Here is a 20,587-nt window from a genome sequence, read left to right on the forward strand (position 1 = left end):
TGAAAAAAGCTATTTTAATTAATAGTTTCTCCCGGTGCATATGATACTATACATATGTATGTACATACATACATACTAAGCCAAGTATGACAAGAAAAAAGCTTTCTATGGTGAAATTTATCGGAAGTGGGGTTTCAACAATTCTTCTTAATTCTCAATTAATAGACACTGTTAATTTTACAAAGCAAGGAACTTTCTCTAAGCACAACAAAAGTGATTTTGTAACACCAGTGGTTTTTGTAATTTATAATTGTTTCATGCAAGTTATTCAGCCGAAGTAATTTTTTTTTTTATCACATTAGATTACTTGCGAAATTATTATGGTCGTGACAAAACCATATTGTATTTCTTTGAATGCTTTTACAGTTGAAATGGATGCAAATAAAATTGTTCGTTGCTACTATTATACATTCCCAACAATTTTTGACTGGGCTACTGCTTTAAAAACTATTTAAGTTAAAATAGTATGAAATTTTTTAAATTGTATTCTTTGAGAAAAAGATGTAGTAAGTTAAGAAAAGCATGTTTTTTTGGTTTTTTTTAAATATGCATGAAAAATCGCGAGAAGATACATAGATGTTTCCACTTTTTCGGCTCCAACCACAGACTTTATTTAAATCAAAGTATTGTAATGAAAGTCATCATACTGTTTCTGACTGCGATTCTGACTACCACACCCAATTTTTAGATATGAAATATATCCTATATTTAATTTTTGTATCCTCAAACTCGACATATAAGTTGTCGGCGTGCAATCTGCATAAAATTCAAACAAAAGTTATTAGAAAAATTGTTTGTAGCTCTCAGGAGCGATAAATTCAACACGGTTAAAGCCATCGTGACTAAATTTGGTGAGCGCTTTTCCTATTCAAACGAGTTATGACATACAAAATTTAAACTGCCTCATGTTTTGCTTCTGTACAATGTCTATTTATATTTAATCTTAGAAAAAACTTTGAAAAACTAGAACAGTGATTTTATTTATAAGCCCAATTAGATGATTTTAGATTGTAAGCAATAATGATTAGCACACAACACTTTGGTTAAAAAATCATGTATTGCGAAGTTTAAGAACCAATAATAATGCCCAACAACATCGTGATTATGTTACTTATTTTTGTTTCTTTTGACCGCACGTATACATGCTAAAATACGAATATATCTACAGCAGCAGACAGAAAAATAGCAGTGACATTTTTTAAAATCAAATTTCATAAATTTAATTTCATACTTTAATACTTTAAAAGAAAACGCTTCTATGCATTTAGTAGCTCAAACTATGAAACCCATTCTCAAAAATGTTTTCGAAAAAATTCGAGAAAATTTTACGAAAATTTCGAACATTTTGCTTGGCCAGTTTTCTTTTGAAGTGTTTCAGATTTTCTTTCAAAAAACAAAACAATGATTACACTTTATTATCCTTCGGAACAAAATTGTCATCCATAAGTCAATTCGAATTTTGAAATATTGTTGTACTTGCTTTGAAAAATTATACAAATACTAGCAGAACCGGCAGACGTTGTTCTGCCCCAAATTTTTGGTATATCTGCATACATTTTAATAAGCTTTTTCCGTCTAACTCTGCCCTCGCCCCTCTACACTTTTTCCTAATCTTTGTATTCACTCCTCCCTCCGTATTTTTCGCTTCATCTATCACCATCTTCGTCTCATTCTATCTCTTTCTCAGTCTTTTCCTTCTCTATTTTCTCTTCTCTCAAGTTTTTCTCGTTCTTGGTGGTATGTATTTTGTTCCAGTCCCACTCCGAGTCTCAGTCTCAGCCTCAGTCCCAGTCCTAGTCCTAATCACAGTCCCAGTCCGTCTCTGGTCTACTTCCCGGAAAAAAGCATCGTAAATACTAATATAGGCAAATTTATATACGAAATTTCAGGCAAATCGAATAGGACGTATGTAAAAGGGTATGTGGGTATTATTAATTCATGTCTTTATTTCGGCTTCGCATGCATATTTATTAGTTTTGCCAGGTTGTTGCGACTAAATCGAATATCACAATGAAAATTACTTTAAAGCTCAGCTTTCATTTGATATCCATAATACATACACATTCTAGGTGTATCCGGGTCCCCGTTTTGGCCTATATCTCGAGACCCTAGTCGCCCAGCGGCATAAAGCTTACTCTGTACTAAAGCACACATAAACACAATTTGATATCCATAATTTAAAAACACATCCAAGTGTTACCCTTATCCACGTTTCTGCGTATATCTCAAGACCCTAGTCACCAATAGGTATGAAAACTACCCTGTACTAAAGCACTCATCAAGAGCTTTCATTTGATATTCATATTGTATAAACACATTATAGGGGTACCCGGGTCCACGTTTTGGCCTATATCTGGAGACCCTATTCACCCAGGGGTACGAAAAATACCCAGTATCAAAGTACTCATAAACAGCTTCCATTTGACACCCATACTCTACAAACATATACCAGGATTACTCAAGTCCACGTTTTGATCTCAAGACCCAAGCCAGAGCGGGATAAAAAGTATCCCATGTTCGTTCACTGGTTCTGAGCTACCTCTCCACCAATTTTCAGCCAAATCGGTTCATCCGTTCTTGAGTTATGCGTAGTTTAACTAACACCACTTTCTTTTATATACATATTTGAATTTTTTCTAAAAAAAATCATAACTCAAGAATGGCTAAACCGATTTCGGATTTCAAAATTAACTAACCATCATCTCTCCTTCCTGTATCTTTCCTAAAAATTGGTGGTAGCGTGCTGCGCCCACCACACCGAAGATCCTGTGATCGCACCCCGAGCAAAGCAACGTCAAAATTTTAGAAACTATTTTGTTTTTTTTTTTCAATTAGAAGAGAGTTTTTCTAAGCGGGGTCGCCCCTCGGCAGAGATTTGGGACACTCCGAGTGTATTTCTCTCATGAAAAGCTTCTCAGTGAAAACTCATATTCCTTGCCCTTGCCGTTCGGAGTCATGTATGTATGTAGGTCCCGTCCCGACAGTTTGTAGGAAAAATGAAAAAGGAGCACGACGCAAATTGGAAGAGAAGCTCGGCCTAAAATATCTTCGGAAATAACGCGCCTTATATTTTTTTTTTTTTTTGTGATTTTTGCTACGAAAAAATGACTTGTCAGAACAAACTTTAATTTCTTGTTAAAAACCCCAATTGCTCCTAATGTCCATCAACTTATTTGTTGTCAGCATTAACAAATATGGTCATTTGGTACAAATCGTCAAAGTTTAGAATTTTAAACAACATTTAAGCCAAATCAGTAGTCAATTGTTAATGGGAACCAAATTTGTACATTCCAGCATAATCGGTGGTGCAGCCCCACTGTACAATTATGTACCTATTTGTTGTTGTTGCAACACGATGAAAATCCAAGCTCGGCTTTTGCATGCTGACAACAAATTATGGAAAATGAAAAAAGAAAAACAACAACAAATCGAATGACCAATTAACCAAAACGAGACGCCAGTCTTACCTGCACAAAGCGCGCTCGACACCGAGGTTTAATGAACTTGTTGAATGCCACTGAATGCTCAAAACCCCAATTCAAAAAAAAAAAAAAACAAAAAAAATTGGCTGCAGGTGAATTCGCAAATCACGCTCAAATATGCACAATTCAAATAACTTATTCGACTACATATTTAGTTGTTTATACTTTTTTGTTGTTGTTTGTTTAAAAACCTCTTGTTGCATGTGCGCATTTAAACAGGTACAACACACACACGCATCCATACATACATACATCCATAGTAAAACTTTGTGCAATATGCATACATACTTACATGTTAATACCACAGCCATTTTGCCCGTATAGACCAACAACAATATTGTGCCATACAAATAAACATAATTGCCAAGTACAGTTGTTGCTTTATCGCCGACATTCATATACAAATAACCAAATACCACACCGATGACAATGTGCGACATCACACGAGCCAATAAAAGAAACTGTAAAAAATATAATAAAATAAAATTAATTTGTATCACAATAACAAAGTAGTAATTTATCACTTTCAGTTTCTTGACAACGGTACATTTTACGGCATTTATTTACACATTTGCAATTATAACTACAACATACATAAATATGTACATACATATGTACCAATGTGTGGAAATGAATGTGCTAAAAATTACATAAATCTTAATGGCCTTAAATGAAAATGGTCAAATCCTAATGAATATTACAAAGAACAAAAAAAAAAATTGGCAGTGGTAAGACCACTCTTGCAAAAGTATGTTAAGGTTATTGCAATGAATTTGAAGTTGCATGCAACTGGCTTAGCCGGATTCCGTGCGACAAGACTTTTGAGCTGACAAATTTGGCTGTTTGGCTTAAATATGATATCACCATTAGGGTGTACCAGAAAACGTTTTAACGCAACTACCATATTTATGTTTGTTTTTTATAAAAATCTGGGACCTTCTTATGTTACTCAATTCAAATGGAAATGCGATTCGAGGGCTGTCAAATAACACATTTTTTTTTTCAAATCCGAAAGAAATGTCTGTCCTTAAACTTCGCACTTGGGTTTAAACATTAAAAATTGTGTTCTTTTTTTCATAATAAATACCTAAATAGCCAAAATACTCAAAAGCTTATAGTCTTTTTGTTTTAACAGGTTTAACGCTTTGATTTCCACTAAATTCGTTTCTATCTTACTTTAGGGAATTATTTATATATATGTAATAACTCGTCTGCACTCATGTCAGCTGTTCTGGCCATGTAAATTAATCCATTCAAGTTATTTTAAATTATAAAAGATTCTGATTATAGTTATTAAATGTTCATCATACGCCCTGCTCTTTATGACCAATAAAAAATAACGGCTTAAAAAATTTATAGAACTGCATAAGATCTTTCCTATACATTTTTAATTTTTATTTACATGCATGCATTTGTTTATTTCTTCATAAACATATACATATATACAAAAAATAAAGTGCAGCGTTAACACTTTTCGAATAGTTCTGGGAGATGATGTTCACACTTTTTTGTTTTTGGAAGGAATGTGGACTGAAGCCAGACCGGGACTCGGAAAAAGCAACATAAAAATATAGTTTTCCTAGGGGCTTGCGAAAGTGGTTTTGCCAACACTTCGAGTGTATTTCTGCCTTGAAAATCTCATCGAGAACTCATCTGCGTTGTAGGTCCAGTCCCGCCAATTTGTAGAAAGAAATAAAGAGTATCGCGACGCAAGTTGGAAATGAAGCTCGACTTTATTTTATTAATGTATCCAAGCAAAACAGTAAGTATAAATCTATAAGGCTTAGAAGAGGTATATTAGGAAGTACAGAATATAATTACACAGATAACTTCCCCACATATATGAAGTATTTAAAGCTAAGCGAAAGCGATACTTAGAAAACGAAGATCTCTCTTAGAAAGTTTCGATATTCTGTTAAACTCAATTAGAGTCCCGTAATTAGCGCACGTCGTGCACACAGATTTTGAGTAATTTAAGTTAAAAACCACCAATCAAGAGGGAATGTATATCAAAGTAACTAATTTATTAAATGTCAAAAGCTTTTAAGGAAATCATTAATTTTTTACTAGATATTTCCTGAAATGAAAAATATACATATTGCTTTGCCATTTATTCAAAAACGTTCTATCTCAGAATTTGCTGTAACACGTCGTGTCTGAGCACAAATTCTATATATTTGACATGTGAGTGTAAGCAGTCCCTGGAGACAATCGGGACAGGGCATACATCTATATTGCGCCCCACGGCATATGGGAATAGATGGGAACATGGTATAAAAAAGAAGGTAGTACCACTCAAATTTGGGGATTTTTGAAGTTTCATAATGTTTGTTGTTCTAATAATCGTATACGATCTATGTGCATACATATATCGATTGAGACATCAGTAAACATACAATTTTATTGAAAAATAGTGGATGGCAACTACATAACCAATGACTCATATCTTTATGGCAGCTTGACCCTAGACAGAAACAAATTCTGTTGTTCTAGCATGGCCCTATTATCATCCCTCTACGGTGGATATTTCTCAAGGCATGTTGAGAAAAAGTCTATCTCCAAAGTCTGCAGTGAGTGGCAGGTGTTTAATTTGTTACGTTTGTGGCACGCCACATCCATGTCAATGCTAAAAGGGCACATAATATGTATAGGTGGGGCTTGCCCCAAGGTGGCCCTGGTACAACGGGCAAAATAACTCTCATAACTAGTGGCTAACCTGCAGAGCTACGGGGCAAAAGTCAAGTGGCTAACGTCACACCAAATGGAACTACCTCCATTTTTTGTATCATGGGAATGAAAAAGCGTATGAACTAGCTAAGAAGGGCGCATCTCTTGAAGCTTGCTCCGTAGATGTTCCAATTAGACTGGGCGAGATTAAGCGAAGGCGAGAGGTGCACATGATCAACCAAGCGGAAAAGGCGTGTGTTCAAGCGCGGGGCTGTAAAGTGTCGAAGATTATGTGTAGGTCTTACAACCTTAGACTAACTAACTTGCTTCTATCATTAAAAAGAGAGGACTGTAGACTCATGAGGGGTATTCTAACTGGGCACTGCCTTCTGACGTCACATGCCTTCAAATTAGGCTTGGTCAGTGATAGCAGATGTAGGAAGTGCGGGTTGGTGGAGGAAATGATCAAGCACGTTCTGTGCTCGTGCCCTGCGCTTGCCAGGCTAAGACTTCAGCTATTAGGAGCAATACAGCTGTCAGATATAGTAGCAGGAAGTGGCTTAAGTCCTAGGAAGCGTCTAGTATTTGCAAAGAAGGCGGAGTTATTTTATAGCATAGGGTCCTGGTTTTTGATAGGTTTTCTCAGTTTGGTCGTTAAAACAAACTTCTGGTAACACTACGGACTCATTCAGTCTATGTGAGGTCCTCATGGGCCGGACAGTTCAACCTAACCTAACCTTCAAACAAATTATTAGATAGGGAGCTTTTGAAACCAATGCTGAAAATATTTTGAGATAAAGCGATGTTGAACTGGCAGGGCGATACTCCACTAGGAAGTCCACAAAATCTCACAAAAAAGACTGACTCTCTTAGTACCTTTAATTTAGACATTGACTCTTGCTACGCAGGGATGGCTTTTACCTATGTATTCTGAAACTTGGGAAAGTTCTTCTCCGTTTAAGTTGGAGTTATTTCAGATAAACCATTAAGAATATTTGGAACACGACCCTTTGATAATACCTCATGCCAAATAATTAAATAATATTCCAATAATAAAAAAAATTCAATAAATAACCAAATAGAGACAAGTATTTCGAATACCCCCAACGAGTACAACATTACATTAGTCTATCTTCTAGTCGACTAGTCTAAATCCTGGTGTATTAAATAAACTTATTATAAAATCAGAAAAATAAGACTCAGGGATTATGAAGTTCAGTACTTATATATTGTGACGAATATTAGCAACACTAAGGGATACTATCATCTCTAAGCAAATACTAAGCAGTGAATTGTATGCACATCAATAAATCAATCATTATATCTATACATATGTCCATATAAGCAATAATTGGTGCAAGTATCACTCACATATACACGCGCGTATGAGAAGCTATAAACGTAGTTATAGCTGGTAATTTTATAGTTGGTAACTAACTTGTAAATTCTAGAAATAAAGACGCCTAGAAATATGCCAACGAGGAAACCAAACAGTATAAAAACAGCAGCACTTGAGGCACGACCAATCAGTTTGATTTAAGCAAGCTATCAGTTGCGAAGTATAAGTAGTCTAATAAAGACCATTTTTGCATTATTCAATATTGGAGTTATTTATTCAACAGTTTAGTTATTCGAACGTTAGCAGAAGATTTGGAATAAGCGTAATTTCAGTAAATTCGTTTTTTCAACCGACCAATCTTGTGATTGAATCAAGGCTACAAATATAGTTCCAAGCAAATTTTTAGCCAAGGGCACAGACTGCCGTAATTAAAGCAATTATCAAAGATATACAAAAAGCATTGGCGCCAACGAAGTCGAGCTCTCCTTTTGTATATTAATTTAACGCAATACTTATCGTTCTAATATGGGATGATATAAAAGAATGAGTTTTATGACGCTCATTAATAAAAGTATAACGAGAAGAGACAATAGGAACCACTTGCTGATGGTTTCTAAATGTGTTAAAAGAATTGGCTAAAGTATCTGGCCCCGCTGCGCCCCTCCTAATTAGAGTAATTGAGAGCATTTGTTGACATACTGGAGAAGCATCAGCGATTTCTTTACAAAAAGTCGTTTTATGAATATACATACATACATACATACAGACATACACTTATACATATATATATATACATAAAGAGTTGTTTTAACTTTTAATGTGAATATGAATATTAAAAGTTATTATTGTGCTGACAAATGTGTTGAGCAGTGAAAAAATACATTAACAAAAATTCATAAATTGTGCTTCTGAAAATGTGTTTACAATTATTGCGGGTCAAAGTTTTGTTGTACTAATTAACAAAAGCAGATGTGACTAAGTTCATGCAAAATTGTTAAGCATTATACACCCATCGCGTGACTTAAAAATTAGAAAGTTTTTGTATGAACTGATATTATTATCTGGTTTTTTATTATATTGTAAAAAACGCTAAACATTTTCTGATCAGAGTATTTTTAAACAAGTAGAAAAAAACGATTCGTTTTTTGAGGAAATCTATATCTGATTTAGAAAATGTTTACGCAATAAATTTGTTCATGATTCCAAGTATTTAAACATAGGTCCTGGTTTCCGATAGGGTACTTCAGTTTGGTCGTTGATCAAACTTCTGGTAACACCATGGACTCCACCATGGATGAGTTCAACCTAACCTAAAATAGCCAAGTATCTATGCTGTTATAAATTCAATAGCAAGTACCATGTAGACTAATAATGGGACAATAAAACCGAAGTGTAAATATTTTCCAGATATTAGGGAGAAGCTTTTATCAATACAGAATTACACTCGGCATTGAACAAGAAATCGATAATTATCTTGATATTTAATTCTGCTTGCCACACGAGGTACCATTGTTTTTTAAAAAATGCTATTATTAAGATATTTTGATAAAAGTTGGCATAGTATTTCTGAAAAAAATTTTACTAAGTAGCTGTTTAATGTGCGATGCCATAAAAGCTCACAGCTAGGTATACCATATACGGTTCCACCCGAATTTAGACTTTCTTACTTTGTTAAAGTAACACATGAAATAAAAGTTTGATGTATAAAATTTATAATTATTTCTTTTTTACATTAGCAAACAATTGTATGGGTATAACAAAAGGCAACAAAAAAGTTATTAAAACAATTATGATTAAGTAAATTGAAGCGAAAACGGGAAACATAAACATTAACTGAACTTTAGCCTTTTTCACTTAGCAACAAATGTATTTACGTAGACGCTTTACTGGAGTAATAAACTGTGAGGGCCGAATAATACATCAGTAATAGGGTCTACCTATGATGAGTCGTAGGGAAGAGTCAGCTTCGATGTGTTAGTGAAAATATTTTAGTATAAGCTACATTAACTGACATCACTCTAGCAACGCGGCATAAGATTATTTATTTTTATATGGCTGGCTTAGGTTGAAGCAAATAAAAAGAAAACAGTACCAGGGGGAGAACGACACTTCGAAAATAATCACGATAGAGTCCGAGATATCTAAAGATTCTCCCGAAACGCTCTCAAAATAATTTCGAAATAGCTCTGAAATAAATCCGTAATAGTCCCTGAAATCTACCCTGAGATTGAAAAATCACGACAGAAACCTCCCAAAATCTTCTCGAAGCAGCCCCGAAACAATATGGAGAGCAATTCCGCAATTATTCCGAAATGTATTCAAAATCATACCGAAAATAATTATGAAATGTACCCGAAGAGATTCCGATATACTCGTGAAACGATCTCGGAAGTAACTCCTAAATCATTAGGAAATAAACCTGGAATTGTTGCAACATAATCCCGTGTGCCCACTTTACTCAAATTAAAGATTTAATATCATTTATGAGGGTCAATATCTTTTAGATTTGATACTTCATTAGCGCCGAAAATTCAATAAAATATAAATATTTTATGCATTAAACGTCACTTCGATATTAGAATAGACACTTGCAAATGAGAAAGCGTTAAATGAAATTTCGAAAGCGTGAACTGTAATTGAGAATGGTGAATTTTAAATGCGAAAGCGTTAATTGGAAATGGGAATATTTACTTTAAAATGTGAAAGCGTCATTTGAAAATAAGATTCGTCAATTGTAAATGAGATTAGTCAGTTGTAAATTAGAAACTGTAATTGAGAATAGTCAGTTGTAAATGAGGAGAGTGAACTGTAAATGTGAAAGTTCCATTTGGAAGTGAAATCGGTCACTTGTAAATGAGAAAGCATCAAACGAAAATGCGAAAATGTCATTCCTAATTAAGAAATCGTCATTTGAAAATTCGAAAGCGTCAGTTACTATTGAGAATAGTCAGTTGTAAATGAAAATATTAGAGGCGAAAGTGTCATATAAAATGGGAAAACTAAATTGTGAATGAGAAAGCATTAAATGAAAATACGAAAGCATAATTTGTTATTACGAATAGTCAGTAATTAAGAATAAAAATTGTCAGTTGAAAATGCAAAGTTCGTTTTATTCACTAATTGTTGTAACATTGCATTTAAATAAACATGTAATATATAGTATATCTACTATGTAGTAATGATAATAACTACATTTTGGTATGACATTATTCTTAAATTTTTCAATTTACATTTACAATTGATTATTCTCATTTAAAATTGACTATTCTCAATTACAAGTAACGCTTTCTCATTGGCAAGTGACTATTTTTCATTTCCATGTGACGCTTTCGAATTTACAATTAACTATTTTCATTTCAATATGATACCTTCGGATTTACAACTGTATATTCTCATTTGTAACTCACTAATCTCAATTATAAATGACGCTTTCGAAATTTCATTTGCTGTTTTCTCATTTACAAGTGACGCTTTCGCAATTACAATTGACTATTCTCGATTCCATATAACTTTTTGACGCTTTCTCATTTACAACTGGAAATGGTGTAGTTTTTTAAAAAGATATGCCAATTTTGATGCAGTGAACTACCTGGAAACAGTGAAAAGGTCTCTAAGCAAATAAGTCATCATATCCAGACATTACTGCATAACTGTTTAAACACATGATATGTAACTTTACATATATTTAGCGTATATACGAAGGTAAAACATAAGAACATGACCAAATCCATACATAAAACCAATTACTAGACGCATTCAAGCGTGTAACTTACATAATTACGGCGTGCACATAAGAAAATTCGATTCAGCAGTAGAAAATATTGCATTACAAACGAGGCCGGTTGTGTGCGTACAGTCTTTTTGACCCCATAACGTGGACCATCAGTTTGCGCATGCGCGGCTAAGCCAATCTCATCGTCACTATCATTAGCTTTTGTATTTGCGGCTTTGGCATTGAGCGTTTTTACTTCTTCCAAAGCCACATCATCAGCGGCAGGTTTCACATAATCGAAGGCTGTGATTTTGGACAAGGTGGTGGGGAAACGTTTGAAACTGCTGGCAATTCTACTGCACGTTTCATTGTCTAAAAATAGAAATGAAATGGAAATAAGATGTCTAATTTATGACGCGCGCAAACATCAAACCCAACAAACCTCCTGAATTTACTTTTATGAATTAATTTACGAGGCGTTTGCGAGTTCAAATGTGGCGTCCTATTTTATAATTACAACATTTTCTCGCATTTACTATTTCTATTTTTATTTATTTTACATATCTTACCTTTTAATCGAGAGAGCAAACGATGTACATTTATTTGTTGACTATCCACATCTTCGTGGTATTTTTTATTCGCTGCATTTATAAGTTTGACTAAATCTCGGTCATGTTCCCCCACAGCCACTTCCAGAACTACAAAACATAATATCAGTAAATTAATTCATTGCTGGTCTCTTAAATATACAGATAGTTAAAGTTTAGAGTGAGTTGATGTCATTCAGCAGCAATTTCTCCAAAAAAAATTATTTGCCATTTCAAAAAAATTATTTCAGAAAAAGGCATGTAATTTAAAATTATGTACAAACAAGTAAAGGTGTCCAAGTTCGGGTATAACCGAACATTATATACCCAACGTGAGCTTCAATTGCACATTTCATTTCAGATACATTACTTTTCTACATAACACGTGGCACCGCCCGTTAAAAAAAATGTCTCCCCATTTCCTCTTACAATAAAACGTGATAAGTGAAATATCATTGATTCAAAACTATTTTTTGCTAAGTTATAGCTTATTATTCTAGTCTACGGCCCTTTTAAACTTGTTTTATATCTAAGTTGCCGTGGTCTTTAACCGATCCCGTCGATTTTTACTAGAAATATTTTCTGCTACAAGGAAAATATATGTACACATTTTCATTATGATATGTTAATTTTTCTTCCAGTTATGGCTCCCGAAACATAGAAAATTGCTTAGTCATAAAAGGGGCGGTGCCACGCCCATTTTTTAAAATTGGAAGTTTTTCCTATTTAATGTTATAAATACACTTGGAAAATGAAATACCATTGATACAAAGCTCTTTTTTGCAAAGATGTAGCTTATTTTATTCGTCCCGGACCCTTTTAAAAATCTTTTATATAAAAGTGGGAGTGGCCGTCAACCGATTTCGTTAATTTTTCTTCAAAGCATTCCTTATAGTAAAGGCAACCTCCCTGCCGAATTTTGTTACGATAGGTTTAACGATTTTTGATTTATGATTAATAATATTTGTAAAATTGATTTTATCACAAGTGGGCGGTGCCACGCCCATTTTAAAATTTTATTTTCAAATTTTTATTAAGAGTCTCAATATCAGTCCACACGTCAAATTTCAATATTCTAGGTGTATTATTTACTAAATAATCAGGTTTTTTGTGTTTTCCAAAATGTTATATATATAAATAGTGGGCGTGGTTATCATCCGATTTCGCTCATTTTCCATACCAATCTCTTCTGGGTCCAGAGATACGCTTGTGTACCAAATTTGGTGAAGATATCTCAATATTTATTCAAGTTATCGTGTTAACGGACAGACGGACGGACGGACATGGCTCAATCAAATTTTTTTTCGATACTGATGATTTTGATATATGGAAGTCTATATCTATCTCGATTCCTTTATACCTGTAAAACCAACCGTTACCCAATCAAAGTTAATATACTCTGTGTGCAAAGCCCTCTGAGTATAAAAAGAAAAAAAACTTACGAAAATCCGCGGGATTGTGATAGCTTGGGCACACCAGATCCTGTCCTGCTAAGAATGGAATCAGCTCCCGCACTGGACCTTGATAAATACAATTGCCATCCACCACAGCATACAATTTGTCAAACATTTCGAATATCAACGCACTTGGCTGGTGAATTGTGCAAACAATGGTGTGTCCCAGAGAAGCTAATTTCTTCAGAAGCATCACACATTGACTGCAGGACGAGCTGTCCAAACCACTGTAGAGAAAAGAAAGAAATAACGTATTCATTAAAAATCAAACACGGTCCCTGAGATTAAAAGAATTTTTTGGCACACTTAATAACTAAGAATAATTAACTACGAACTCATGAGATCACGATGAAAAAAGCTAACGCGGATTTTAAATATCATTCTAATGAGTCGAAACTTGAAAACTTTTACTTATACTCTTGGATTTTGTTTCAAAACCAAATGTGTTTATCGAGTCGGCGTGAAAAATTAGATATCGGAGAAGAGTTCATGCATACTCACATACGCACATACATACATACGTACATACTGCATATGACAAAATAAATTGTCCACCTAATAAACACATTATCAAGTTTGATTACCGTTAATCATTCGAAACAATAAAAGGCAACTATGTACTTAACTATCGGAAATTAATATTTTTTCTATTACAATGTGAAGCCAATACTTAATTAAAGCAGAATACACGTGCTAATATGAATTCATTCACCTCGATACAATTAAATCTATTTAGTAAATCGATTAAGGCAAACGACTGCAAGGTAAATAAGTCTTATCTTGCATATAGTCATATTAAAATCCAATTTGTCTTCATTGATCATAATGACGTAGAGATTTCCGTTCGACACAATAATTTCTTATCATATTTTGAGGAGTGAGAGGGGGAATTTCGATATTATTTGTTTTAAGTTCACATTTAATTTTTTTAATAAGCGTCACCAATTTATTTTATTTTTTTTTTCATTGTGGCGTTTATTTACCTAAATATTCGCATTCTTACACGCATTCTTATGTAAATATATAAAATAGCTAATCTAATGTCAACTCAACTAATTTGAAACTACCTCACAAGTTGTATGGGCCCCGCCACTAAGATCGACTCATGTTCCAATTGTTATAGTAAAAGCTCTGGAATACAAAAGGTGACCCAGCGGGTCAGGGGATCAGAATATACCCGCAGTAGGTATGCCTGTCGTAAGAGGCGACTAAAATACCAGATTCAAGGGGCTGTGTAGCGCAACCCTTCATGTTGCCAGCGCAATAAACAGCTTCTCCAAACCCAATTGTCAACCTCACCTATCCGCGGCGAATCCTGTTTCACTAACAGACGAGGCTCTGGCCACCCCAAGCTCCTCATGGAACTTGGGGGTGGGGAGGGAGGGAATGGCCTGAAGGTTTAATGTGGCCACATAAATCGTTCCCGAGATGGTCGGGCTAGCACCTTAATGGTGCTATGGTACCGGAGCGTACCGGATCTGTATCCGACAAAGGACCATCACATCGATAATACTCCCCGAAGCCTTCGGGGAGCAACCTTATCGCTACAACAACAACAACAACAAAAGGTAACAAAGGAAGAAAACAGTCAATGATCACCAGTCAAGTAAGACGAGACAAAGGCAGCACAAATGTGCTAATCGGAAAAGATGTGAATTAGCAAAAACTGACAAACTATGCAATGCCATATAACACCACGCGAGGCTCTGGCGACGTCATCAAGCGAAAATCAAGTATTCTCGTAGATACAGCAAACAAACACGTAGCAATAAACCAACAAACACACATGAAATAAGTCATACTACTGAAGTATAGAACAAAATACCCACTTATAGAGATCTAACCTTAAAAGATAGAGCAGGAAAGGGAATGACTATGATGGCATGCAATGAAAAAGGACGAGAGCGCAGCGCCGATGCCGTCTTGTCTTTAAAACAAAATAGAAAAGGGATGATCTAAAATTGTTTTAAAGCTAAACTTAATTTTATGTAGAGCACCCTATCTTGCAATTTGTTTCAAAGTTACGATTGAAGATCACGGGGCTGACATCACTAATGGGTAGATAAGGACAAGTATTGCACATTGAAGTGTGCTTTTTTTTTTCAAAATGAACGTGAACCCTTTGAATGCGCAATGCATTAGGAGGCAATGCAAAAGTTTTATTAAAATATTTAAAATTCATTAATTACAAATGCAAAATGCAGCCGATTCAAATGGACATTGAAATGCATTTTTTCATTAAAAAGTGTATTCGCCAACAAAAAGCTATTGTTCGTAGGTATGTCTGTGGAAATGTTCATACTTTTGTACATTTGAGGATGGGTTAGCATGTAAGTGCATGTTTAAGTCATTCAGTCAATGTCGCAGTATATACTTCTTAGAAAATTGACACTTGTGACATTTGCACCCTTCCCAAACAAAGATATTTCTACAAAAATTTGCATTTATCAATTCGCCTCACATATTTGAACTTTGATTTGTTAATCATTTGCATATTAAACCAAAGCACATATGTATATATGTACACAGTATGTACATATGTAGGTATAAGTTTGTGAAACCACAGAATCATTTAATTTTACATACAAAATTAATCATCGAAGGAGATTTTAAATTATTGGAAAAAAACATGAAATATAAATAATTAACAAGTAAGGAAGGCTAAGTTCGGGTGTAACCGAACATAACATACTCAGTTGAGAGCTATGGAGACAAAATAAGGAAAATCAATCTGGGGTAAACCTGGAATGTGGTTGTATAACATGTGTATCAAATGAAAGGTATTAAAGAGTATTTTAAGAGAGAATAGGCCATAGTTCTATGGATGAACGCCATTTAGGGATATCGCCATAAAGGTAGACCAGGGCTGACTCTAGAATTTGTTTGTACGATATGGGTATCAAATGAAAGGTGTTACTGAGCATTTTAAGAGGGAGTGGGCCTTAGGTCTATCGGTGGACGCCTTTTCGAGATGTCCCCATTAAGGTGGACCAGGGGTGATTCTATAATGTGTTTGTACGATATGGGTATCAAATGAAAGCTGTTAATGAGTATTTTGAAAAGGAGTGATCCTTAGTTCCATAGGTGGACGCCGTTTCGAGATATCGCCATAAAGGTGGACCAGGGGTGTCTCTAGAATGTGTTTGTACGATATGGGAATCAAATGAAAGGTGTTACTGAGCATTTTAAGAGGGAGTGGGCATTAGGTCTATAGGTGGACGCCTTTTCGAGATATCGCCATTAGGGTGGGCCAGGGGTGACTCTAGAATGTTTGTACGGTATGGGTATCAAACGAAAGGTGTTACTGAGCATTTTAAGAGGGAGTGGGCATGAGGTCTATAGGTGGACGCCTTTTCGAGATATCGTCATTAGGGTGGGCCAGGGGTGACTCTAGAATGTGTTTGTACGATATGTGCATCAAACGAAAGGTGTTACTGAGCATTTTAAGAGGGAGTGGGCATTAGGTCTATAGGTGGACGCCCTTTCGAGATATCGCCATTAGGGTGGGCCAGGGGTGACTCTAGAATGTTTGTACGATATGGGTATCAAACGAAAGGTGTTACTGAGCATTTTAAGAGGGAGTGGGCATTAGGTCTATAGGTGGACGCCTTTTCGAGATATCGCCATTAGGGTGGGCCAGGGGTGACTCTAGAATGTGTTTGTACGATATAGGTATCAAATGAAAGGTGGTAAGGAGTATTTTAAAAGGGAGTCATCCTTAGTTCTATAGGTGGACGCCTTTTCGAGATATCGCCATAAAGGTGGACCAAGGGTGACTCTAGAATGTTTGTACGATATGGGTATCAAACGAAAGGTGTTACTGAGCATTTTAAGAGGGAGTGGGCATTAGGTCTATAGGTGGACGCCTTTTCGAGATATCGCCATTAGGGTGGGCCAGGGTGACTCTAAAATGTGTTTGTACGATATGGGTATCAAATGAAAGGTGGTAATGAGTATTTTAAAAGGGAGTAATCCTTAGTTCTATAGGTGGACGCCTTTTCGAGATGTCGCCATAAAGCTGGACCAAGGGTGACTCTAGAATGTTTGTACGGTATGGGTATCAAACGAAAGTTGTTACTGAGCATTTTAAGAGGGAGTGGGCATTAGGTCTATAGGTGGACGCCTTTTCGAGATATCGCCATTAGGGTGGGCCAGGGTGACTCTAGAATGTGTTTGTACGATATGGGTATCAAATGAAAGGTGGTAATGAGTATTTTAAAAGGGAGTAATCCTTAGTTCTATAGGTGGACGCCTTTTCGAGATATCGCCATTAGGGTGGGCCAGGTGTGACTCTAGAATGTTTGTACGATATGGGTATCAAACGAAAGGTGTTACTGAGCATTTTAAGAGGGAGTGGGCATTAGGTCTATAGGTGGACGCCTTTTCGAGATATCGCCATTAGGGTGGGACAGGGGTGACTCTAGAATGTTTGTACGATATGGGTATCAAACGAAAGGTGTTACTGAGCATTTTAAGAGGGAGTGTACATTAGGTCTATAGGTGGACGCCTTTTCGAGATATCGCCATTAGGGTGGGCCAGGGGTGACTCTAGAATGTTTGTACGATATGGGTATCAAACGAAAGGTGTTACTGAGCATTTTAAGAGGGAGTGGACATTAGGTCTATAGGTGGACGCCTTTTCGAGATATCGCCATTAGGGTGGGCCAGGGTGACTCTAGAATGTGTTTGTACGATATGGGTATCAAATGAAAGGTGGTAATGAGTATTTTAAAAGGGAGTAATCCTTAGTTCTATAGGTGGACGCCTTTTCGAAATATCGACATTAGGGTGGGCCAGGTGTGACTCTAGAATGTTTGTACGATATGGGTATCAAACGAAAGCTGTTACTGAGCATTTTAAGAGGGAGTGGGCATTAGGTCTATAGGTGGACGCCTTTTCGAGATATTGCCATTAGGGTGGGCCAGGGGTGACTCTAGAATGTTTGTACGATATGGGTATCAAACGAAAGGTGTTACTGAGCATTTTAAGAGGGAGTGGACACTAGGTCTATAGGTGGACGCCTTTTCGAGATATCGCCATTAGGGTGGGCCAGGGGTTACTCTAGAATGTTTGTACGATATGGGTATCAAACGAAAGGTGTTACTAGCATTTTAAGAGAGAGGGGGCATTAGTTCTATAGGTGGACGCCTTTTCGAGATATCGCCATTAGGGTGGGACAGGGGTGACTCTGGTATGTTTTTGTACGATATGGATATCAAATTAAAGGTATTAATGAGGGTTTTAAAAGCGAGTGGCCCTTAGATGTATATGTGAAGGCGTTCTCGTGATATCCACCAAAATGTGGACCAGGTGATCCAGAAAATCATCTGTCGGGTACTGCTAATTTATTTATATATGCAATACCACTAACAGTATTCCTGCCAAGATTCCAAGGGCTGTTGATTTCGCCTTGTAGAACTTTTTTCTTCTACTTAATATGGTAGGTGTCACACCCATTTTACAAAGATTTTTCCAAAGTTATATTTTGCGTCAACAAACCAATCCAGTTACCATGTTTCATCCCTTTTTTCGTATTTGGTATAGAATTATGGCATTTTTTTCATTTTTCGTAATTTTCGATATCGATAAAGTGGGCGTGGTTATGGTCAGATTTCGCCCATTTTTTATACCAAGAAAAAGTGAGCTCAGGTAAGTACGTGGGCTAAGTTTAGTAAAGATATATCGGATTTTGCTGAAGTTATTGTGTTAATGGCCGAGCGGAAGGACAGACGGTGGACTGTGTATAAAAACTGGGCGTGGCTTCCACCAATTTCGCCCATTTTCACAGAGAACAGTTACCGTCATAGAATCTATGCTCCTACCAAATTTGAGGAGGATTGGTAAATTTTTGTTCGACTTATGGCAATAAAAGTATTCTAGACATACTAAATGAAAATGGGCGGAGCCACGCCCATTTTGAAATTTTCTTTTATTTTTGTATTTTGTTGCATCATATCATTACTGGAGTTGAATTTTGACTTAATTTACTTATATACAGTAAAGATATTAAATTTTTTGTTAAAATTTTAATTTAAAAAAATTTTTTTTTAAAAAGTGGGCGTGTTCTTAATCCAATTTTGCTAATTTTTATTTAGCACATATAGAGTAATAGTAGTAACGTTCCTGCCAAATTTCATCATGATATCTTCAACGACTGCCAAATTACAGCTTGCAAAACTTTTAAATTACCTTCTTGTAAAAGTGGGCGGGGCCACGCCCATTGTCCAAAATCTTACTAATTTTCTATTCTGCGTTATAACGTCAACCCATCTACCAAGTTTCGTCGCTTTATCTGAATTTTGTAATGAGTTATCGCACTTTTTCGGTTTTTCGAAATTTTCGATATCGAAAAAGTGGGCGTGGTTATAGTCCGATATCGTTCATTTTAAATAGCGATCTGAGATGAGTGCTCAGGAACCTACATACCAAATTTCATCAAGATACCTCAAAATTTACTCAAGTTATCGTGTTAACGGACGGACGGACGGACGGACGGACGGACATGGCTCAATCAAATTTTTTTTCGATCCTGATTATTTTGATATATGGAAGTCTATATCTATCTCGATTCCTTTATATATGTACAACCAACCGTTATCCAATCAAACTTAATATACTCTGTGAGCTCTGCTCAACTGAGTATAAAAACAAAAAAAAAAAATGGGTGCAACGAAGTTATCGGAAATAGTGCATGACGCACATCGAGAGCCTCCCACAAAATGGAATTTGCTTTTCGATAAAGCATGTATGTATGTATCTCTACAAAACGTGATAAATATTTTAATATACCAGGGCTTCAAACCGGGTTTAAATTGAACTGGGTTTTCAACCAAATATCAACCGATGAATATAATAAGTAATAGCGAAAATTCCTACTAAAAGAAATTACATCAACCAGAGCAACCGTCTGAGTGATTGAGCCACATCATCTGCCTTTCTTCACATCAGACACAAAACGAGCCCAAAACGGTTCAGCGGCTCTCACGCCAGTGGTTTTCAGCCTTGTAGAATACTTAATAAAACGAACTTAAACTGGCACATACAAATGTTAAAATCAAGTCATTCCACATAATTACAATAATTTAAAATTTATGAGCAATCATTTAAGCACTTTTTACCAGACTCTTTTTGCAATGAAAGAATTTTTCCTTTATTTGATAAGAAATTAATTGTACAACGAAGACGAAGCCAAGCGGTCTGACTCAAAGATTCCGATTGAGAAATTATTACAAAGCAAACACAATCGTGTTGCTTTAGCCTACATTTCGAACATAAATAAAGCCTATAGAAAGGCGGTAGGATCCAAGCAGTTGCCCCAAATAGAATTAGTGTCACATTGTTATAGT

General features: G+C 35.7%; 1 protein-coding gene across 1 annotated transcript in view; it reads right to left on the bottom strand.

The window, feature by feature from the left end:
- Positions 1-20,587, bottom strand: part of LOC137241910 (ABC transporter G family member 18) — a 197,523-nt gene that overhangs the window by 90,033 nt on the left and 86,903 nt on the right. Inside the window, exons 7-10 of the mRNA XM_067769262.1 lie at positions 13,230-13,468; positions 11,770-11,898; positions 11,262-11,572; positions 3,775-3,943 (exon numbers count right to left, since the gene is read on the bottom strand). Of these exons, the coding sequence (XP_067625363.1) occupies positions 3,775-3,943; positions 11,262-11,572; positions 11,770-11,898; positions 13,230-13,468 (848 nt within the window). The remainder of the gene's footprint in view (positions 1-3,774; positions 3,944-11,261; positions 11,573-11,769; positions 11,899-13,229; positions 13,469-20,587) is intronic.

The sequence above is a fragment of the Eurosta solidaginis genome, chromosome 2, assembly GCF_040869045.1.
Source record: "Eurosta solidaginis isolate ZX-2024a chromosome 2, ASM4086904v1, whole genome shotgun sequence".
Classification (NCBI taxonomy): Eukaryota; Metazoa; Arthropoda; class Insecta; order Diptera; family Tephritidae; genus Eurosta; species Eurosta solidaginis.